We start from the raw sequence: 25098 nt of genomic DNA on the forward strand, positions 1-25098 counted from the left end.
GCCCTTTTGGTCTTTTATTTTACAAAATTGTAAATATGGTCTCAAGTTTACTGGCGAGGCGCTCCTGATAATAAAAACTAATTCAGAAATTTGTAAAAACGAGAAATTTGATAATTTAGTTTAAAAAACATTTATTACACCCCCCCCCCCCCCCCCCCTGTCGTTACTACAAATCGTATACGAAATACACGAATACCGATGATTTCAGCGTCACAAAATATCACGTTGTCAAAAGCCAGCTTAGAAATACCTCAAGATTATATTCCGCTTTGTCGAACATGAGCGCATCGATTTCAGTAAGAAAAGTATTTTATTTTAGATAGATACCCATTTGGCATATATTGAATATTGTTCAGCAGGAAACGTTATATTAAGAAAAATATTTTAAAGGACTTAGGTATCTGAAAAGGTAAACCGTAGAAAATAAAGAATAAAAACAACAATAGTTACAAAACTCTTGTGTCAACTCCAGTGTATATGATTATCAGATGGATTGAACATGTCATTCTATCAAAACTTTACTAGTAATTGCAGTTATAACAATTTTTTTTCGAAATCAACAAATGATTTCTTTATTGTTTGCAGAAGTGTATACGATATTGATTTGTATGTTGGAGGTATGTTGGAACAGCGCTTAGCTGGCGATGCCGCATATGTTGGAGAAACGTTTGCTTGCATACTTGGTAAACAATTTCAGTATCTTAAACAAGCTGACCGATTCTGGTATGAACGAGCAGAACCAGAGGGATTTAGTCAAGGTCTGTATATATGAAAACAGTTTATTTTAGTTTAAGTGCAACTCTTTTTCATTAAACTTGCATAATATTGCCTAATGTCTATCTCTTCTCATCTTGTTGTTGTTTCACAAAATTTGTTTTTGTTTCGTTTGCTCGTTTGTTTCTTTTTTTCCTTTTGTTTGTTGGACATATCCAAGTTCACGCGTGATCTCTACGATTAACGCATAGAAGACATTTTCTATAGTCAGTGGTTAATTTAAACGGACTTATTCTGTACGATCAATCTGAAATTTAAAACATATGACAGCACAAAAAGAGTCCATGACAAATGTCTCGGATTAAAGTCAGGATGTAAAAATTTGGGGAGCCCAAACCACACAAATTTTAGGCCAACCAAGGCCGTAACTAAGCATATTATTTTAGTTAGGCAGAACTGGTTGCCGAGCTCAGCGTGGCGACAAAATAGAGCCGAGCGAAGTGAGGCTAATAATTTCGTCAACAAAATAGTGGCAAAAAGCTTCTTCACAGTCATAAAGACAATTGACGATCGTAATGCATCATTAAAACCAATCTACTTCTCCTTAAATGGCAAATACAATTTTCAAAGCCAGTCTAGCTACTAGAATTGACAAAGACAGGATAAGTTACTAGTATACACACAATTTCTTTTGTCGAAAAAATCAGATGTAATCTGAACCATGTCTTTACTTAATCAGATATATTGACTATTAACTACATATATGTACATAGAAAATGTTATCCATTTGATTAGGATTTTGATTCGAAATGAAAATATCAAAGATTTAATAACAAATCTGAAACTTGGTATGATCTGAATCTGAGTATTCATTTTTCTTGCTCGGTACGTTTCTCTTTGAGTCAATGTCTGTCTGTTTAGTCCATACCAAAGTAGGATTTTATTTACTCAATAGATGCGTTCGAAGATTTCATTTTTGTTTAAAATGGTATAAGCAAAGCTTTGATAAATAATCTGTGTTTGTCAGTCAATCAGTCCCTATGAAATTTTATTCACATTCCTCTTGGGAACTACAAATCAGACCATCATGAAATTAGGTAGCAAGCTTTATGTGAGCATTTTTTTACCGTGATATGCGTCATCACTCATCAACTACCCGTTTACCGAATACTTATATAACGACTGATGTCGTGCACTGAATATAATGTTTACACAATAAAATATATGGAAATTCATTTTTCGTCGGGGTTTATTGATAGTTGTTGAATTATCGCCCTTTCATCACATATTTCTTCAATTTTATCTGACTGTATGGAGTACATATGTATTAGACACACCTCGAGGCCGTTAGCCCAAATGGGTACATATATAATTTACACCAAGATATAATTGTCAATATAGAATGATAACTTTCAATAATTTAGGAGGGGGTCTTTCAGCGACTTGACCATATGTTATTGAAAAGCATGATAAATGCAGGGTATTCGAATCGATTTCATTTAACGACATCTTGGTGTAACGATATAAATATCAAGAGATAGGGGATATAAGACAATGAGACATATACAATGTCTTTTATCGTAAACACGGTATGCATACATTTGAAACAATTACAAGATTTTCATAAAAGATACATTCGAATAATAATGTTTTGATTATAGAAAAGCTTCAGGAAATCAGAAAAGTGACCCTTGCCAGTGTCTTTTGCAAAAATGTAGACAACTTAACAGAAATTCAAAGAAATGCTTTAAGAAGACAGACAAACAGGTATGTTTCATCGTTATATAACAATATGAGAACACTAATGTGCTCCCTTGCTATTAACCTTAAAGGAGGTTTGTTTTTATCGATTATTACTCTTAATTTATTGTATTTCAAACATTTACTGAAAATATAATAAGTGTTAAACACTGGTGTGGACTTCCTTTTGGGTCCATGCATTTAAGAATTGCACTGTTGCTCAAAAACACAACATAAACGTAACGTATTTTTTACGGAAAAATTGTGACATTTTGTCTTACTTGGTATTTTCAAGTACAAAATTAAATCTGATTCATATGACTATGCAAATAAACGAACAGTCATCATTTTTATTCGGAGGGAATACATTTTACATTAATTTACGTTTCTATCTGTAAAAGTACAGCGATATACTTTAAGAGAATTGAAATTCATGAAACCAGAAACGAAAAAGAAAGAAAAAAAATCATCAGGTGTGTGTGGTTAAAATTACACATGATGCAAGGTTCTAGTTCTACAATGCTACCGTTACATAACTTTTGGCGCTAAAACCGATAACGGAAGTGACGTGTGTTCTGTATAATGTCATCAGAACGAGGTTGCTGACCAATTACCAGATTGCACATCGATATTTATATTTAGCAATTGTAACCTATTAATTCAGGTGTACTTGTGAAATAAAAAACATCTACTGACCAACCCTGTTATGTGTACTATGGATTCATGAATTTTTGGGTGTCAATTTTCGGGGATTGAATTTAATTGTATTTTCGTGAATACTTTATTTCGTGGATGTAAAAAATTCTGCATACATCTCTATAGAAATTTACACTTGAAATCCTTGCTCAACCTTTAACCAAGAAATCCATGAAAAATTGTATCTCATGAATAATAACCGGTCAACGATATTATGACCGTATATCGTATGTGTGACTGCAACATAAATATTGACACTGTTTGAATTATATTTCAGGGACGACTGCAGTAATGAAAGGAGAAATCCTCAAATGGACTTTAACGTGTGGGCATAATAATACATTGTAGAAAGAAAGTATGATTAATTATTAAGTTTTATTACGTTCTTTCATTTGCTTTGTGGTGCGTAAAGTTCTCAACCTTACAAATTCGTTATGCTGACTTGTACATGAAATATAAATGGTAAAACTAATCTTACAAAGGTGTTATGATGATGACATGACTGTACATAAAATCCAAATGTTAAAAACTAGAACAAACTTTTTTCTCTTTACATTAACATATTCCTAGAACTACCAATTGAACAGTCTCTCTACAATCTTGTAGTATTTATGTTTTATCGTAAGATTTTGCCGGTTTAATTTGACGTTAAGGCACAATCTATTGGTCCAGTACAAGTTAACGTCAGAAATTAAGATTTTTCTCTCAAATAATTTTGAACAGAAACATCTTTTTGAAATATTCGTTTTTAAATAAAAAGGGTTACAAAAAAAAATTAGTTTTAGCTCAACAGACTCGGACTTTAACTCCAAGTACATGTATAAACAACGATCAACGGGTTACTAGAATAATGATTTGTTTTTGTCTACAATTAAATGGGTACGAGGCCCAATTACTGTCACTTATGATTTTGATTTTTTGATTTTTGGTGTTTTAACGCCACTTTTTAGCACCGCTTTTGGGCTATTTCGTGGCGGCCAGTTTTTTATTGGTGGAGGAAGACGGAGTGCACGGAGAAACCACCGACCTTCGATAGGAAAACTGACAATCCTAGTCAATTAAGATTGGAGTCGAGTGCACCCGCACAAGCGGGGTTCGAACTCACAACCTCAGTGTTGACTGGCTAGTGATTACAGTAGTAACTACTTAGACCACTCGCCCACCGAGGCCCCTCTGTCACTTATGAATATAGCAACTACCTTCTAGGAATTTCCTATTAAATAGAACAATAATGTCATATTTTGCTTTTTTAGGGTTAGAATAGAACTAGGTTTGTCAAATGAACAAAACAAATATCTTCATTCCGTCCATAAATTATTGATTTACTTTCATCAGTAATTCACGTTCTAACCTAACGTTTTGAAAACGAAGGATGTATACATACCTAAATACATGACGAGCTATAAGGTCAATATGTCTTACTACTTACTTAAATTGATTTGCTTGAAGAATAAGTTTATTCCAAGGACCAATACGTCTATATGGCTCATACTGAGATGTCGATCTGTTTATAATCGTGAATGTATTAGTAATCGAATACATGTGCATATCTATGTGTTTATATTTTGTATTATTTTATTTTTCAGACCTGGTTTGACAATCTTCGAAAAGGCAAAAGCGATTTAATGGAAACAATCAGCTATTGTTTTTTCAAAAACTTTCTGTAATTTCAAGCTTTGATTTTTGTACATGTTTTCTGTCGCAATAAATATTAAAAAAAACCTGTTTGTTTCATACCTTTTTTTAATAAACAAGAGAGAGAGAGAGGAAAAGACGTCTCTCACATTCATACCGCTGTAATTATGAACGTCTAGTAATGTGATGGTATTCGGTCAGTAGACTTTGGTAGTGACATGAATGAAAACATCATGAAAGAGCAAAGTCCAAAGCAACATCATGAAAGAGCATAGTCCAAAGCAACATCATGAAAGAGCATAGTCCAAAGCTACATCATGAAAGAGCATAGTACAAAGCAACATCATGAAAGAGCATAGTCCAAAGCAACATCATGAAAGAGCATAGTCCAAAGCAACATCATGAAAGAGCATAGTCCAAAGCTACATCATAAAAGAGCATAGTCCAAAGCTACATCATGAAAGAGCATAGTCCAAAGCTACATCATGAAAGAGCATAGTCCAAAGCTACATCATGAAAGAGCATAGTCCAAAGCTACATCATGAAAGAGCATAGTCCAAAGCAACATCATGAAAGAGCATAGTCCAAAGCAACATCATGAAAGAGCATAGTCAAAAGCAACATCATGAAAGAGCATAGTCCAAAGCAACATCAGTGCAAGGACGGTAAGAAGTCTGAAGCCAAAGTTAAATATTAAAAATGATACACAGAGGACAAAAAGGTAAAAAGCTGAAACAAACAAAATAGAACAAAAAGAGGGACATGAAGGCATACGATGACTAGATAACGGTTTAACAAAACAGGGCAGAGAAATCATAGATAGATAAGATAAGATAAGATAAGATATTTTTATTTCCAATTATGGGCCCCAAAGGGCATAAACATTACAACATCAATAATTTTTCATAATACAATACAAACAATGAGATAAAAAAAAAGGAAGTTAAACGAGAACTATTTAAGTTCTTAAAGAATACGTAGATAAAGAATCTATAGTATGTTTTTTTTTTAATACTAATGCATTTTATTGCAAGTGTGGTTGATATAGATAACAAACAAGCAGCCCAAAAAGAAAAAAAGAAAAATAGATATCCACATATGTATAGTACACATAGAGATTCTACAGTAACTAGAATAACGCTATCCTGCTCTTCAAGTCATATCGCTTTTACTGCGCTTTGGCAAACCATCTGAGATCGAATTCTGTAACGTCAAAAATAGCATATAGAAATATGCTTTTGGTTATTACTGACACATTAATTTGTAACCATCAACCTTTTTTTATGTCAAACATAGAACTCTTGCACTGATGTGATTTGAATTAATGAGGAATATTTATTTCCATTGAATAAGTATGTCTTATGTTCGCTATATTCAAGTAGATACATTGTGTTCACTCAGGCTCTTTTAAGGTAAATCGTTGAAATATGAGTTTACATGATTACGACTCCGTATGCAGGAACACAATTGATGGTAAAGGTATTCTTTCGAGTCCTTCCTGTAGCTCGGTGAATATGATGAATATTTTCAACTCTACTCCTTGCAGTGGCGGATCCAGAACTTTTTATAAGGGGGAGGGGGGCACTGACTGCCATAAGAGGGCATAAAACTTTCTTTGCGAAATGTGTTATCCAATAGCCCGAAATAATTTGAGCCTAAATCCATCAATTAGAAACATAACTTCAAAATACTGATATTGTGCCAGGCAATGGGCTAATGGCGAAAAAGATGACGTAGACACTCTTTCCGAATGGTTAAGGCTGTGAGGTCGTTGTGGCGAATTATCCCACAAACATATTCCCGATTGTCCCACAAAATTTCATTACTTTTTTACCTGTAATTTCAAAAAGTAGGACAATCGGGAAGAAACCGTAATGCGCCCGTAGCATGTGTATTCATAAACCCATTCAGTTTTTAGTTCTTATTTGTATCAACGACCGGGCGCATTACATTTCCGCGCATTTTGGGGATTAATTTTTTTTACGTTTGCGCGCATTCATTTTAAAGGTAACACAGGTAAAATAAAGATAACTGATAATAAATATGAGTATAGTTAATATGAATTTTTGAACATGTTCTATTTGTAAATTAAAACTATATTTTTCATATTGAATTCTAAAAAAATATACAGTGATCATGAGAAAATCCGTAATAGCTTAAGACATACATATACTTTAATTGCAAATATTTCAGAGTAAATAGCATTCTGTTTCATAATTTTACCGAATAGCGATTAAACAAATGATTTAAATAAGTTTGTAAAGTTGCGTCAGGGCAGGGGGGGAATCATTTGTGTACGATGGATTTACTATTCGTATCGACAGAACATTAAAGTCCGGAATATTTCAAGGCGATGCACTGTAAATAATTGCAAAGGTATTTTACCAGATTTCATATTTCCTCAACGTGTTTGGGCATCACTATGCCGTCAGCAGAATCCAGGCGTACTACAAACGGCCCGGAATCATTCCATGATGATTGTATTCAGCACATCCATGTATTTTTGTGCAAGTTACGACATGTAAAATCAGTACTTTTAATCTTTAGATTTACTATGTGTTTTACATTTTTAATATCTGTTTACATTTCCAGGACTAAGCGCTTGTGCACAATAAAACGGACTTATCCTGCTCGAAAATAATAGTTTGATAAATAAATAGAGAATATCAGATCATATCATATGGCTTTTTCAATATCACATCCGTATCAACCCGAGACACCAATATAATCCCAAGAGCTCTGCTCGAGGGATTATATTGGTTGAGGGTTGATACGGTGTGTGATATTGAAAAAGCCATATCATATACACTTTATTATATACATATACCTCACGTAAATGTTTTTTATATGACATGACGTCATACTGATAAGGAGGTTTGAAATGACGTCATACAGATTATAGGTTTGACATGACGTCATACAGATTAGGGGTTTGATAAAGCCTTTGCAACAGTAACTGCAATCGATGACGTGACGTCATACAGATTAAAGGTGTGATAAAGCCTTTGCAACCGTGCTGATATCGATATCATCACGGGTGGCTGATACAGCGCGCTTGCCAATGATTGTATTACATATACAATTTATCTGTATTTACTACTAAGTATATAATAAATAAGTATAATCTACCAGTATTTACCTGAAAAAGAATGCGCGCAAATGTAATCAAAAGCTGCGCGCAGACGTAATGATTTTAGCGCGCAAATCAAATGCACCACATGCTACATCGATCTTTAAAGACCGGGTCAGCTGATTGCATTTGGTAGCAATCGGCAACAATAGACTAAATTAAGTTAATAAAGGTGTTAATTGTATTGTTGAATTAAAATGTGTGGTAAAATGTCAGATGTCACCTAAAGGATAGTTTTTTACAACTTTGATAAAAAATAATTGTTTTGAAGTTTGCACTTAACTTTTATTTTATGGTAAAGAGTTTATTTTCAAAACATATTTTGTCGACTTTAAAATTGGAGCTGTTCTAAATACATTACGTGTTACAATTTGAATATGTTCCCAGTGTTTATTAGTTTGCCTTTACCTATTCGTGGTTTTAAAAGTTTGCATATACATTTACCAGCGATGTGATTATCCGTTGTTGTACATACAATATTCGAATTTTAATTTAGCATTAATATTTTAGCCTTAAATATGGTCGCATATTATTTTTCGAAACAATATTTTCTCACTTAAAAAAAAATAAATGTCCAGCATTCAATAATTTTTAAATAAGTTAACATACTTATTTATATTCGATTTTTTTGTTAATTATGCGAAATATATATACATATAAAAAAGAATTTAATGGATTTTGTGTCATTTCGCTCCCTACACAGGTTTTCAAATATTTTACAAAATAGCGTTCAAACATTAAACATTAATATTTATTTGGAAATAGTTTGAGATTAATTTGAAAGTTATAATTGCCGATCCATTAATTATATCAAAATATATTTAAAAAGTACATTCGATATTTTCATTATACTTTGAAAACATTGAAAGATCAAATGTTATTTTAATTATGACACATGTATGGACACAACGATATTTAAATGTATCTGCTTGCTGAAGTATCAAACCATTCTTTCTTTGATGTTCAAGCCAGGTAAAAAAATCTTCATAATATCACTGAGGGTTTTTGTTTGTCCCTTTGCATGTGTACTGTTGTTTGTCTGTTTGTCTTTTTTTCTTTTTTAGCCATGTCTTTGTCAGTTTATTTTCGACTTTCGAGTTTGAATGTACCTTTGGTATCCTTCGCATCTCTTTTGATATCTTTTTTTCTCATCTATATTAATCTTGCTGAAGAACGTGAGTCTTGGGGTATCGTTATGTCTGCCACTGTGCACGAGTCTATCTGTCCTTGTGACTTAAATTCACTTTTCAAGTTTTTGATTGCTCTACTGCGGATTATTTAAAAATGAAGAATTCTGAAACACAGTAATATGACTTAAAACTTTCTTTTCAATTTTAATTCCTTTTCAAAATTCTAACTGTATATTTGTGATTAAACTGATAAATAATGAATTGATCCTATATACACTTGCCATTCATGTATACACCTATGGCGTTTCAATATATAATAAAGTCATCATAGATAACAGGTTGACAAGGTTAACAATTGTGTTCGCAAGACGCGCGTTTCGTTTACAAAAGACTCATCAGTGACGCTCGATTAAAACATTTTAAAAAGACCAAATAAAGTACGCAGTCGAAGAGCACTCAGGACAAAAAATTCCGTAAGGTTATGTATATAATACCTGGGGTCGAATATTCTTACATTGTAGGAAAATATATAACTTATTTGTACGAGCTGTAGAAACAGGGCGAGAAACGAGACTCGCCTGATTTTCTCATGTTTCGTAGCGAGTAAAAATTAATTTCATATTTCCCTTGCTTACAATGTAGGAATATTGTTTTTGTCCTTCAGTTTAATTATATTTACGCGTTTGAACGTTTGACCTTCTGTTATGATTTATTACTAATAGGAATTATATGCATTGGTTGGCAATATTTAATGGACTTTTTGTTATTCATTTCCAAGATAAGATATTTTAAATACCTAAAAATAAAATTAAAATTTGAAACATAATTAAGTTAAGATTTTATTGACCCACGTGGTTAATACTTTCGTTTAATTGCATAGATATAATTGCCGATCTCAATATACTTCGATATTTTCTTTTAACCTTGGCAACTTTTAAAAGTTAAACTTTTTAAATCGTGACACGTTTAAAAAAAACTGCCTCGCTGAGCGCAGCTGGATACGCCCGCAGAGGTCCAACCCTGAACAGTTTGGGCAAAAATGGACACAATATTCAAGCTGGATACAGGTCTGAATTTGGATTGTAATTAAATATTTGATATATTATAGGTTTCTCACTGAATAAATGTAGTCAAAGAACTTGAAATTGGTTATATGAAAGATTTCTTGCTGTTGTGCAATACACTGTGCTGTTGTGTAATACTTAGTAAATCTGTTGTCAGACTATAAACAAATAAAATCTTATGACTATAAACAAATAAAATCTTATGACTACAAACAAATATAATCTAATAACTCGGAAACATAAAATCTAAAATTTATAGAAATCAAAAGGGAGCTTACAAAAAAAGATATAAACAATTTACCAATTTAAGTTTCATAAAAAATGTTAAAAGCATTTTTGAGTTATTGTCCAAAAACTGGAAAATCCCCCTTTTTGTAATGAATAAAACCCCATAAATCAGAAACGTATAGTCTGAAATTTATAAAAATCAAAAGGGAGCTCATGTCGATAGCAAATAAACAATTCACCAAAGTTTCTTGCAAATTGGTGAAATTGTTTTTGAGCTATTGTCTGAAAACTGGAAACCCCCCCTTTTTTAATGAATAAAACCCCAAAACTCAGAAACGGTAAATTCGAAATTTACAAAAAATGAAAGGGAGCTCACGTCAATAGATATGAACAATTCACAAAAGTTTCATGCAAATTGGTGAAATTATTTTTGAGTTATTGTCCGAAAACAGGAAAATCCCCCCTTTTTTAATGAATAAAACACCAAAACTCGGAAATGGTAAATCTGAAATTTATAAAAAACGAAAGGGAGCTCACTTCAATAGATAAAAACAATTCACCAAAGTTTCATGCATATTGGTTAAAGCGTTTTTGAATTAATGTCCGACATGTTGACGACGGACGGACGGACGGACGGACGGACGGACGGACGGACGGACGGACGGACAGACGGTCAACGGTATACCATAATATGTCCCGTAAACGGGCGTATAAAAAGAGTTTAAGGACACGATGGTACATTTGATCTATGTACAAATAATTATGTATATTTTACGGGTCGTTTAAACCTGATAAATTAATTTTTCTTCATACTGAATTTACACACTGTCAGGCAACACGGTTTGAGGGTTTCTTATTTTTGCCACTCTAACATAGAGTTAAAGAGTCGAGGATTATTTGTAATTATCATTCATATCATGATCTTACAAATTTTTTCGGAAAATGCCTGTATCAAGTCAGGAATATGCCTTTTTTCTATTTGTTTCGTTGGTTGATACAGTCTGACGTTTGATTTTGTCGGTTTTTATGGACTTCCCTCTTTTTGAATTCACCTTGGAGTTTGGTATTTTTGTTAATACTTTTTTTTTCATTCTACACAGCCACTTTTCCATATGTAATTTTTAAAACTTACTGAATTACTGAAAATGTGCTTAAATTAAACAGTACTGTGTTGGTACTTCAACATTATTGTACTATTTCAGTACAGTATATTTATAAACTTTACTAAATGTTTAAATCACTAATTTTGTACTTTTATTGTGTAGTACAGATAATATATACAGTGACTATGTTGTACAGGTTCAGTACATAAGTATAATACGTGAAATTTTCTATCAAAATATAGTTCTAAAGAAAAAAAAAAATATATATTTTTTTATACCCCACTCTAAACGTGGAGACTATATTGAAATTGTTGAGTCAAAACAAGTAATTTCGTCACTGAACAGGATGACTTAATTCATATTAGGCTAGTAGCTTGACAGAAGAGAGAAAAACGTGTGAATGTTTTTTTTTTTGGACCTGTCGGACACTTACTTCTTGTTTGCCGATACTTATAATTTTTCAACAGGTTCAATGAAAACAAATATCTTCATCACACTGTTTTTAAAAAAATTTCTGAACATGATGACTTCTTATTTGACCAGTATCTTGTCAGTGATGTTTTGAAACGTGTAAGCTTTTTGGATCTGTCGGACACATACTGCCTGTTTTCACTATATATATATATATATACTTAAAATTACGAGTGGGGGTTTGCTTATCACGACAACGCGTGCATTCTAGTTATATATCTTCCTTCGCTACTAGGGTGTGAATCAGGTGTTGATACTAAATAATTCCAGAGAAATGATCAGATATGTTCAAGTACATACAATCTTAGTCTTTTTTTCTCTTGCAATAGTATAAACATATTTCATTTCTCTTCTCTTTACACTAGTATTCCCTATTCTAAACTAAAAGACAAATATTTACGGACGCCATCACGAGTTGGTTGACCGTTGTGGTGGAACATCTGTACCACAGATGATCACGGATATATTTCAATTGTTGCAACCACAATGCGAGATAAATCATACATTAATGTAACGTAATGTATAGAAGTAACACGGGTGGTGTTACATATGGAGCAGGATCTGCTACCCTTTCCGTTATCTGAGATCATGGCATCCCCGGTTTTCGGTTGGGTTCGTGTTTAGTTGTTCAGTCTTTAGCTTTTTATTTGGCGTTTTGTGGATTTTTTTTATCCTTTCGACATTTTTCGTTTTTTTGCCATATGGCATTGTCAGTTTCTCTTTGACTTGTGATTTTTTAATGTGTCTTTGGTTTCTCCAGCCTCATTTTTTAAAATTATTTATCGTATCTGTATATTACTACACTAAAAAAGTTCAAAATTGGTACTTCAAATTTATTTTACAAAGTTAGTACTGTAAAATTATGGTATTTTAGTACTAAAAGTACATAATTTATGCAAAAGTAGCTGTGTAATATCTAACCACAATATTCGTATATAAGAGATCTAAAATTAGTTCATTTGAAAACACGATGACGTAAAGGGTATTCAAATAAAGAAATCTCTTGTATATTATTTAGCTCGAAATATTAAAAGTCAATCTTTTGTAAATGTATAAATATCGTTAATAATTATTCCTATGATTAACCAATTGCAACGAAATAATACATTTAACTGGTGTCCTTACACATAAATCTTATGCTTAAATCTGAAATAGTTCATGATAATTGAGTTAAAACCATGATATTTTTATGCGAAACGTGTAGTGCAAACCACCCCCATCAAATCTGAAAGATCGATTTCATTATTAAGTTCAAACCCAGATTTTTGGGGGCGCTAAGTGTTAGTGCAACCCACTGTTTGATATATTGTTCAAATTTGTTAAAATTCTGCAATTATCCTTTAAAAATTACGTTAAAATTTTATTTATAAATGAATACGATATAATTAGAGTCAGTTCAGTCTTGTGAGCGCTCTTATATGAACAATTCTTGCCAGCTTTTAACGAAATTGATATCAAAGGTTAACATCAGAAGTCTCGGTCGAGCTCTAAAATCACTGATCCTCTCATATTTTAAAGAAGTCGTGCCCTTAGGAAATATAAATCATATTGAAAATTGAATTTTAAGTGCTCTTAAGCTACATTTTAAGTAGCATTGTTATGAAATTTACATCAAAGGTTTATATCAGTAAGTCTGGGACGAGTTTGAAAATTAGCCCTGGTCAGTTATTTTTCAGAAGTTATGTCCATTGGAAGTGTGAATTTTATAGAAAATTACAATTGCAAGCGCCCTCAAGCCTACATTTCTTGTCAGAATTTTATGAAATTTATATCAAATTAAGGGTAATATTAGTAATGTCATGGAACATTTCGAAAATCAGCGCCGATGAACTATTTTTACAGGAATTATGTCCCTTTGAAATATAATTATTGAACATTGCATTGTAATCATTGATTCAATGAAAATAATTGGGTTACCCTCTTGGAATAAAGAATATTATTATTATAATATTATTATTAATCACTCTCCCACCTACAAATGTACATTTCTTGAAGAGTGCGATGATCAGAGACGATCAACTATTTTGACAGGAGTTATGCCCTCGAAAATATTTATGGAAAATAACATTGTAAGTGATCACTTGTAAGATATTTATGAAACGTTTAAAAGAACCAAAAGATTTTAATTATATAATTGTTGCCCTTGGACAGACAAATGAATGATACTATTTGATAGATTTATAATTCAATTCAATTTTCTAATTCAAAGGGCCAAAATATTGACATAGCGTTTGCTAGTGTGAAAGTAATTAACTGTAAAATGGAAATAAATCTTTATAAATTGTATGAGGGGCCTGATGGGTTATTTTCGTTCTTCGTGATCGGCGCATTTTCGCTATCGTGATCCGTTTTTCTACAGATTTTTTTTTTTTTTATATTATCGTGATCTGTGATCATGGAAATTTATTTTCTGTGAATCGTGATTGACAAAAAAATCAACTCGTGAATCGTGATGAGACCCCCCCCATCAGGCCCCTCTTGTATGTGTCCGACGCGCTTTTCTGAATTTTCATTCAAGAACACTAAAAGTCAATTTTAACCGATGAAAAAAAAAATCCCTTTAAAAATGTTTTATAAATATTTCGTATTCCATCAATAGAATTATTCTACTATTATTCTGTAACTTTAAAAACTGTAAATGTTACTTATCAAAAAATGACGCACGTCATGTAGTTTTTGGAATTTGTCAAGTTATTTCAAAATGGACATTTACATTTTTAAAAACAGAGTTGTTTTTTTTAAATCAACATCTACATATTCAATCATTCGCATCGAAATTATATATATAGTAATAAAATGACGTAGTTCTTGATAATTGTTCGAGCAGAGTTCATAATTTAGTTCGAAACCCAGATTTTGTTTGTCCGAATATAAAAACAAATATTTGAGCAGATAAAAAGTTCAAATGTATTTACAGAAATGTGGTACCTATGTTTACTCCTGTTATCCCTTATACTTTTAACTCATTTTAAACAAAAGAAATAAAAACTTATTATGAAAATTACCCCCACCACATTCTGTATGTGCCTGTCCCAAGTCCGGAGCCTGTAATTCAGTGGTTGTCGTTAGTTGCTGTATATTATATTTGTTTTTCGTTCATTGATTTGTACATAAATCAAGCCGTTAGTTTTCTCGTTTGAATTGTTTTACATTTATCATTTCGGGGCCTTTTATAGCTGACTATGCGGTATGGGTTTTCTCATTGTTGAAGCCCGTTCGGTGACCCATAGTTGTAAACTTCTATGTCATTTGGTCTCAGGAGGAGAATTGTCTCATACCACATCTTCTTATTTTTATGTTTGCACTAAACTATGATTATCTACAGCATTATAAATGCGTTTTCAATAACTAAGGAATAGGCACATATTTTCAAAAGAGTTTATCTTAGAGCAATCTCTCATCCGCCATCCGGAAATAGGGTTGTTATATTCGGATACCATTGGATAAGCACACATTGTATTGCTTTGATTCATTGAGTTTGATGGCATCTTAATAAAATAAAAACCCAAACTACAGATTGATGGATAAAATCATAGTACAACTGTACAAATTGAGCAATCAAAATGCTTAATACTGTCACTGACCTATTTTTTTTATTTATTACGTCGCAATACATTTTTGGTTATTCATTTATGACGTATGCATAAAGATTGTAAAACTTTTAACATTACTCGCTTGTGGTTAAAATTATTTATATAGATATATGAAGATGTGGTATGAGTGCCAATGAGACAACTCTCCATCCAAGTTACAATTTATAAAAGTAAACCATTATAGGTCAAGGTACGGCCTTCGACACGGAGCATTGGCTCACACCGAACAGCAAGCTATAAAGGGCCCCAAAAAATTACTAGTGTAAAACCATTCAAACGGAAAAACCAACGGTCTAATCTATATAAAAACGAGAAACGAGAAACACGTATGAACGACATAAACAAACGACAACTACTATATATTCGTTTATTTATTCTATTTAAACCTTTCCATTGTTGCTGCATAAACAGAATATATATTCTCAATCTTAACTATTGGGCAATTCTAGCTACGCCCACGATATTGTAGACGTAGCGACAATGGTTGAATATCTACCAATGTATGCATACATTGTGTCTGTATATGAATAACATTTTACATGTACTCGGTACAAAACAGGACAGAAATGCTGTGCAATCTCGCATTTCTATCTGTATCTAAGTCTCGTGCAAAATGCATTTGGCATACCGTGAAAATGTAGATAGATAGACATATTTCATACAAGGTCTTCTAAAAAATATGTCATTTCACTGAATAGTACGGAAGCGTATTAGCGCCACACAATTTTTTTTTATATTTCTTCCTATGTTTGCGTCATAACGCAAACCTTTGCGAAATAACGCAAACCTATGCGTTATAACGCAAACCTTTGTGTTATAACGCAAACTTTTGCGAAATAACGCAAACCTTTGCGTTATAACGCCAACCTTTGCGAAATAAAGCAAACATTTTGATATTAATTATTCATTAAGTTTTGAATATTTTATAATCAAAAACTTTTACATTGAATTTACATTTTATGTTTATTAAATAATTTGAAAACAGTGTTTTGTAAATATCGCATGTTCGTCTGCCAGTAAAATTTGGTTGGGATTTAGTTAAGAGAAGGACCATGAACGCAAGGCAAAATCATTATAATAAATATACATAGGAATAAGGGAATACTTGTATCACAATTATACACAAATTAAGAAAGATTTTTGTATCAGAAAATTATATAAATTTAACGTGAAAATAGATATGGTATAGGAAAATTTTAATTGAAAGGCCACGGTTTTGATAATTTTGATTTACTGGAAGAGGCAAAGTAGAGAAGAGCAACAAAAATTTCATACAATTGTGAAATTATCAAGTAAAATAGACAAAATTATCTTTCGGCTTTAAAATGAATTATTTAGTCGAAAAAATTGAGTGTTGATGTAAGAAATCGTTTGTTGAAATCTCAGTATATGATAAAGATTCTTTAATAAAAAAATCATGAGGTTTTAAATTTCAAAGGAAGTATATTTTATTCGGCTACATTAACAGGATTGATTTTTTTATTTTTTTCGGTATAACTTCAATCTACTCAATTTTCTTTGTAATATATATATAAATACCCGTATTCTCCTCTTCATTATTATGCCATGACATGTGCTAAACACTCAAGCATTTTACTTGTACAAAGGGCGATACATTTTAAAAAATGCAGCTTCCTCCATTTATAACAGCTGATTCCCTTAATACTTAAATAAGAAAGGTTTGTGTTATTTCGCAAACATAGGAAGAAATATAAAAAAAAATATGTGTGGCGCTAATACACTTCCGTAGAATAGCTCGAAATTCGTTGATTTTTTTTCCGAATCCATTCCATTTAACTTTAAATAAAGACAAATACAGTTATTTTGATTCACATAAAATAATTGACAGTTATCGTTGTTTGAAAACTGAACTTTACGACAAAAAGATGACTTTAAGGATGTTCGCTACTCTGTTTCAAAATAACAAGCTTTTTAAAAGACTGATATAAATTGATAGTATATAAATAACGGAACTAAAAAAGCAGAAAAAAATGAAGGGTCCGTGTGCTTGTTTTTGAGATATAAGCCGTTGAAAATTGGGCGGGAAATGATTCTCTCTAGATTTTTCATACTATTAACATTGGCACTGTTTTTCTATCAAAAACTATGAAAAAATAACAAGGATTTTACAAGATTTTCAAATATGGCTTTTTAAACTATATGTTATAAAATTATGAAAAGAAAAGTAGGGCTTAGTGGGCAAAATTTTTAATGGCACTACATAGATAAAACAAGAGGATTCCGAATATCTGACAAAAATTCAAAAACAAGAGGAGCAAACATCCTTAATCTTTTTATGTAGCAATAATCAAGCAGAACACGCATATGGAGTATAAACCTCCAGGTAGTAATGGTATTTAAAGGCTTGCGTTTCCAAGCATAAATTCCTTCGCGTAGAGTTGCTCCTTACAAGAAACCTTCTGAATAATGTGTTCTACATGGTAAAATTGAACTCAACTCTTCGGAAGTCCTGGTGTAACAAATTATAAGATTGGTATCTTCAATGAGTTTTTTTGTTACAAACGCCAGCATGATTTGGTGACAGTTAAACAATAGTTTTGCCACAGATTACAAAGGATGTGTTCAATTTTTCGAAGTCAAAATCCCATCCACTTACTTCGCATATGATTTTCAACGACTGTTTACTTGCCATGGACAATAAGACAGTGCAACAAATGGAGGGTGCAACAAATGGATCAATAACTTCTTACCTTTCTGGAGCACCTGTGTTCACTTCCGATTTTTGTTGGGGTTCATGTTGTTGAATCTGTTTAGTGCTCTTTGGATTTAATCGTCTTTGTTCTCTATATTTTCTCATTGATTGTTTGTCTGTCTTCGACTCATGGTTTATAGTTTTCACTTGAAATATTCTTCCTTTTCTAAAATAAATCTGCTTAATTCGACGAAAAACGTACAGACAAATTATAGAGAAAATATACTAGTATTCAGAATCTAGTTATCCGCTCAAATAAAAAAAAAGCATTTAAGTCTTTCTGATAAATCGCATATTCAAATAAAGTGATTTTTTCCTGACTGCTTGCGGGACAGAAGATTAGGTTAACATTGGTAAACTAGTTTAATCCGGCAATTCGACCTTGGATTTTGACATAAAGAAAGTCGTCATTGCGTCAAGATGTCAACATTTAAGGTTTCCGGACAAAATCATATGAGCCTTAAACAATATCTTTACCAAACATGGTCTTATTATGTCAGAATGAGTGAGAAAAACCCTTTTAATTTGAGGTCAATTGATCAAAGGTAAAGTTCAAAACAGCTATTGGTGGACTGAAATTTAAGGAAAATTTAGTTTCCGGATGTTACATCTATAAGTCGTATATTATACTTTTACCAAACTTGACAAAGCCCTATGAGATGAAGAACTCCCAAATTGATTTGTTTAAGTAAAAGGGTCAATATTCAAGATCCTCCAAACTTAGAGACTTCCGAGACCGATGTTAAGTACGTCAAAGGTAAAGGTCATATTACCTGTAAAGTCTGAGACTGAAATGTTGTTTGAAAAACAAGTTTTATTTCGTGACAATGTTTTTTTAATTATAAATCTTTATCGTTATTTGTGCCTTGGGTTGTCAAATGTCCTTACTGATTTAAATATCACTAGGTCATAGGTCAAAGGTCAAATTTAACCACAGCAGTTAATTGACTGAAATGTGGGCATTTTTTTTAGTTTTCCATCCATTGACTTTACGGTCTTCCTCGTATCCGAAACAAAAATCCTTCTGCTTTAAATTCAGACCGATCGCAACTCATCTCATGCACCCATGGTGCTTTTTTTAAATGTTGTTGTTAAGAGCTTGATAATTTTACCATCTTTTGACCAAAATGTTGTCCTGAAAACAAGTGATTTTGTATTTCGCATTTAGAAACTGATTTTGAAAAAACGACAAGAATATTTTCTTATATCGTGAAATGAAATAGAACTACATACTAGAAAGGGCTCGATCAGAGCGGACCAAAATTAGCTGCTGTCCTTACATTATATATATTGAGAATTACATTTCATTTCTTTTTACCGTTTTTAAGTTGTTGTTGTTGTTGAAATACCTGTTGTAAATATGGAAATCGAATTTCTTTTCGACTTTTGACTTCTTCCAGTTGAGTAAGTTCTTGATTAGGCCTTAACAGAATATTTTGTACCTTTTACTGAATTTGAAACAAGAACGAAAACAAGTTTGTTTGTTTTCCAGGATAATAAAATAGTTTAGCTTTTAATTATCAGTGATCTAAGTCGAAAAGGTAAATCTGTCGTCATATCAGACATTAAAATTACTGTATAAAAGATAAAAATGTAATATATAATGTTCAAATTGATATTTTGTTCGCTGACATTTTAAATCGTGTCAAAAATTGTATTTCGCATACGATATATATAAAACAGTTCTATGACTAAACAGACAATACCAAATTTTAGATATTACTGCACTAGTTTTGATTTTTTATGTGTATTTTCAGTTTTATTCTAAATAAAGTAACATTTTTATGTGAAACCAAAAGACAAAAGGAAAAATGCACGTAGCTAAAAGTGAAACTTGCACAATCATTAAAAGCTCAATACGTATCCATGTAAATGCACTAAACTTTGGTGATAACGATGATGGGGATGATTAAGGAAGGGTGGAGAAGGATTTAGGGTATTACTGATTTAAACATTCTCAGTTCGGGCTCTCTTAATGCTCTATAATCTCTGATAGAAAGCTTCTTTTTTTTGAAATCTTGTATATGAACTTGTTTACCATTTTATATGGGAACAGAACAATTTATTTCTACAATTAAAGTTTATGAAATTCTAAAAGCTATTTTCTCATATAAGAGCTCACCGGATGACAATTAACCTAAGATAGGGTTTACTGTATTTATTATATCTTAAAGAGAGCAATGTTTATCCCAACAGTCAATATCATAATTTCTGGTCATTGTTGAAGGCCGTTCGGATACCTATAGTTGCTCAAGTCATTTGGATTCTGGTTAAAAGTTTATCAATGTTTTATATATTAATTCTTTTAATTGTTAATGGTGAATTATTGGCGAAATCTCGCTCAATAGAAATAGAAGATGTGGTATGAGTGCCAATGAGACAACTCTCCATCCAAGTCGCAATGTGTAAAAAGTAAACAATTATAGGTCAAAGTACGGCTTTCAACACGGAGCCTTGGCTCACACCGAACAGCAAGCTATAAAGGGCCCCAAAATAACTAGTGTAAAACAGTTCAAACAGGAAAACGAACGGTCTAATATATATAAAAAAAGAGAAACGAGAAACACTTTTAAAAGAACCACATTAAAAAACAACAACCACTGAAACGGGTTCCTAACTTAGGACAGGTGCAAACAAATGCAGCGGGTTTTTAAAACGTTTTAACAGGCGCCAACCTTCACCCTAATCTGAAATAGTAGTGTAACACTTCAACACAGAAAGATAAGTACATAATCCAGTAATACATTGTATAGTACTAGTATTACATTCTCAAGTAATACATTGTCCAGTAATACATTGTCAAGTAATACATTGTCCAGCAATACATTGTCCAGTAATATATTGCCCAGTTTACGTATTACATTGTCCAGTAATACATTGTCCAGTAATACATTGTCCAGTATTACATTGTCCAGTGTTACATGGTCCAGAAAAAACATTGCCCATTGTCCAGTAATATATAGCCCAGTAATGCGCTAAAAGATGTAATTTTAGTTAAGTTTTTTTTTTAAATAATTAAGTTATATTCACATTATCATGAATTCATGGGTAGTTTTTTTTATTGCAAAATCGTGATACTTGATATTTTCTTTAATGTCATTTAACTTCTTTGAGGTCCGTTTAGCCGATTGTACTTATATAGCTCGTATATTGCTTTTTTATAATCTGCACATATTTACACATGTAACTATAATAGACAATTTTCTGATTAGAGCACATTTTAAAATTTTATGTTAAGCATGGTAAAACTATAAATATTTTCCTTTTATCTTACTTTGCACATTTATAGCCGCAATTGTGCAATGTGATTTTTAAGTACATTCTTTTTTTTCATATATTCTACGTAACTATTGGTAAGCATCAAGACGTCAATTGATGTTTGACGTACGTAAATTTAGAAATACTTTCTAATGGCTACACACAAGAATGCTTTTAAATACGGTTACTTAAAATAAAACAAATTGAAAGAAATTCATGTCTCAAGGGTTATGATTTTTGATAATTCGAGTGGAACTTGACAGTATAAAGGGACACAGCAGGTAAAGATCTTCAGTGTTGGGCTCTTCTAGCTAAAGAGAAGGTAAGTTTTTATAAGGAATGTTTCATTTGCCATGCGTGCTTTTAAATAATGGTTAAATTTGCCATGCATGCTTTAAAATAATGGTTAAATTTGGCATGCATGCTTTCAAATAATGGTAAAAGTTGCCATGCATACTTGAAAATTATTGTTACATTTGGCATGCATGCTTGTAAATTATTGCTACATTTGGCATGCATGCTTGCAAATTATTGTTACAATTGGTATGCATGCTTGCAAATTATTGCTACATTTGGCATGCATGCTTGAAAATTATTGTTACATTTGGCATGCATGCTTACGAATTATTGCTACATTTGGCATGCATGCTTGCAAAATTATTGCTGCATTTGGCAAGCATACTTGAAAATAGTTGTTACATTTGGCATGCATGCTTGAAAAAAAAGTAAACAACAAAAATACCGAACTCCAAGGAAAATTCAAAACGGAAAGTCCCTTAACAATTGGCAAAATCAAAAGCTCAAACACATCAAAAGAATGGAAAACAACTGTTATATTCCTTACTTGGTACAGGCATTTCCTTGTGTAGAAAATGGTGGTTTAAACCTGGTTTTAAAGCTAGCTAAACCTCTCACTTGTATGTCAGTTGCATAAAATTCCATCATATTGACAAAAATGTGTGAACAAAACAAACAGACATAATAGGTTAAAATGTCAAAATAGGGATACAGCAGTCAACATTGTGTTATAATCCCAATCACTATAAAAACAAACAAATATGTCAACAAAGAAAAACAAAATTGCATATAGACAAAGCACATACGCAAAAATGAAACACAAGAATACAAAAAATTACCACAACACAACAACACAATGGCGGGATGTACAAGTACCGAGCCACGCCTAAAGGATATTACCAAAAATGGACCAAACAGCAAACGTTAATAATTTACAAAGACAAATAAAAGAACACTATAACACGTAATTAAGATGATAGACAACGTCAGTACCTAGAATCTATACATCAAGACCATCATGTATTATTTGTGAAGTTGATACGGACTATTTATCAACAAGGTCTTGGTATCTTCCGATGAACTTTTTAAGAAAAATGTTTGCAAATTAGTGCTACATTTTGCATGCATGCTTGTAAATATTTGTTACATTTGGCATGCATGCTTGAAAATTACTGTTACATTTGATATACATGCTTGCAAATTAATGCTACATTTGGCATGCATGCTTACAAACTACTGTTTCATGCGTTATGTTGGCTCATACAGTTTTGTCACACGTGTTAATACTGTATTGTATTGTTGTGTGTTTCATATTTGTTTTCTGTTCATTTTCACAAAAATATTATTATCTATTTACCATTTTCCATGTAATACAAGAAGTTTCAAGGCTTAGACAAAATGCATACCTACAAAATTACTGATATCTGACAGATTAATGTCAAGTAATATCGGAATAATACATTTGATAAATTTACAATATTTTTTTTTTTAAAGGGCCAAAAACGGCCCAATCATACTTCTTCCCCTTTAGCAGGATTTGTTTCAAAGGCAGATAAACAGACAAATGTCACGTTAAACATTTTATAAAAAACTAAACAAATAACGGCTTTTCAAGACTAAAGAAAAAAAAAGTAAGAAAAAAAAACATTTAAAAATATTGAAAGCTCAATAATTGTTGGTACTCAATTTTAAAACTGCTTCAATTTTGGTAGATAATGGCAATTTGAATATTTATCAAAGTCATGTATAAGAAGTTAAACTGTATAGTATATTGTCTTTGAGATAAAATTCATTTGTGTGTAAAAAGATGCTCCTTGATTCAAAATCATATAAATATGTCTTTTAACATCAGTTAATGGTGCGTAATGTCATTTTCATTACTATTATATATGGATGTAAAAAAAGAAGTTTAGATATTTTTGGATAAGTAAAATCCAGGGGTTTTAATAGATTTCAAATTTTTACCATGTCAATAAAACAAATCGTCTCTAATTGAATAAATGGATGGATGGATGGATGGATGGATGGATAGATGGGTGATTAACGTCTGGTGACAGGCACTAATTATTGATTGTTATATTCTACTTAGTTCTATCAAGAAGTAAAATGTTCGCGCTTTTGTTGAAATATGTAATGTGAAAGTTAAAGTTCTGTTAACTAACTCTAAATACGCATGTAATATTTAATGTTTCATTTTAGACAATATGTTGGGTTTACGATCAATATTGGTATTCGCTGTATTACTTATAATTTGTCACCAAAGTACTGCTGGAAAACACAACGACAAATTGACGGAAAAAGAACTGGAAACCCTTGAGGAAATTGAAGAACTATTGGAAGAAAGAGAAAAAGAAAATGCATTGAAGAAGAGAGAAGATGTCAAACTTTTGGTAAAAGAAGCCTTTGGAACATGCATTGAAGAATTCAATCGGTTCAGAGAAAGACAGAAACAGTTTAAAATGGAGGGTAGGTGTTACCTCTGTATGATTATATTATTATTACTCGTAAAAACAACAGGCATATGATACCGAACCAGTGAAGCAATAAGATGTACAAACAAACAAGAAAAGAGATCTACGAATAACTAAACACCAAATGTGATATCAGGTGCTCCGGAAAGGAAGCCTTTTCTATAGTTTGCATCCTACATCCGACGTGTTTAACTAGGACTTATCCATTAGCCCTGTATACGATTACGTACGTAGATATTTTTGTAGCATAGAAACAATAAATAACGTTACACAAAAAGCCAAATATCTTGGGGTTAGTTGCGAATATAATGTTTTGTTTTCAATAAAATGTTTGTGAAATGTAAAGAAATTGCCTTATTTAACCTTTTTTAGACATAATGTTCGACATAAGTCAGTCTAAAAAATGCTTTTCTTGCATAAAAAAATATTAATAACTAAAAGTTTAGTTTTGCGTTTTTTACCTTCGTGTAAAATCGTCAAAATCTAAAGTCAGTAACTTTTCTGTAAAATCATAATTGATGTTACATTATCAGGTCTTGATGGAAAGCCAAAACGGAAAAGAAACAGACTGTTCAAAAGAAGTAAACGGTCCGAAGAAATTCAGAAGATTGGTCATATTTTGAATTGTGCCAAGAAAACTTTAATAAAGAAGTGAGTATTTAGACCAAATACCTAATATTGTTTTCTAAGGTATCAACTTCCTCTTCTTAGGCAAGTTGACCTGAGATTTTACAGTTCTGTTTATGTCCTGTTCAGTTCTATGCACTCATCGAATCTTATTTGTGTTTTTCAATCTTTGGGGCTTATCAAGTGTACAATTCACCTTTTGATAACAGCTATTGTTCTTTGTTTGAA

At 31.9% G+C, this 25098-nt stretch overlaps 2 protein-coding genes across 2 annotated transcripts in view; both read left to right on the forward strand.

Moving 5' to 3' along the window:
• The window catches only part of LOC127729616 (peroxidase-like), a 31149-nt gene extending 26267 nt beyond the window's left edge, over positions 1–4882 (forward strand). Inside the window, exons 15-18 of the mRNA XM_052237465.1 lie at positions 586–758; positions 2376–2481; positions 3428–3505; positions 4737–4882. Of these exons, the coding sequence (XP_052093425.1) occupies positions 586–758; positions 2376–2481; positions 3428–3485 (337 nt within the window). The 3' untranslated portion in view covers positions 3486–3505; positions 4737–4882. The remainder of the gene's footprint in view (positions 1–585; positions 759–2375; positions 2482–3427; positions 3506–4736) is intronic.
• Positions 4883–21708: 16826 nt separating this feature from the next.
• LOC127729614 (peroxidasin homolog pxn-2-like) overlaps positions 21709–25098 on the forward strand; it is a 28888-nt gene continuing 25498 nt past the window's right edge. The window contains exons 1-3 of the mRNA XM_052237460.1: positions 21709–21797; positions 23972–24238; positions 24777–24894. Coding sequence (XP_052093420.1) covers positions 23977–24238; positions 24777–24894 — 380 coding nt within the window. The 5' untranslated portion in view covers positions 21709–21797; positions 23972–23976. The remainder of the gene's footprint in view (positions 21798–23971; positions 24239–24776; positions 24895–25098) is intronic.

Source organism: Mytilus californianus, unplaced genomic scaffold (assembly GCF_021869535.1).
Source record: "Mytilus californianus isolate M0D057914Y unplaced genomic scaffold, xbMytCali1.0.p SCAF_2, whole genome shotgun sequence".
In the NCBI taxonomy this organism is placed as follows: domain Eukaryota; kingdom Metazoa; phylum Mollusca; class Bivalvia; order Mytilida; family Mytilidae; genus Mytilus; species Mytilus californianus.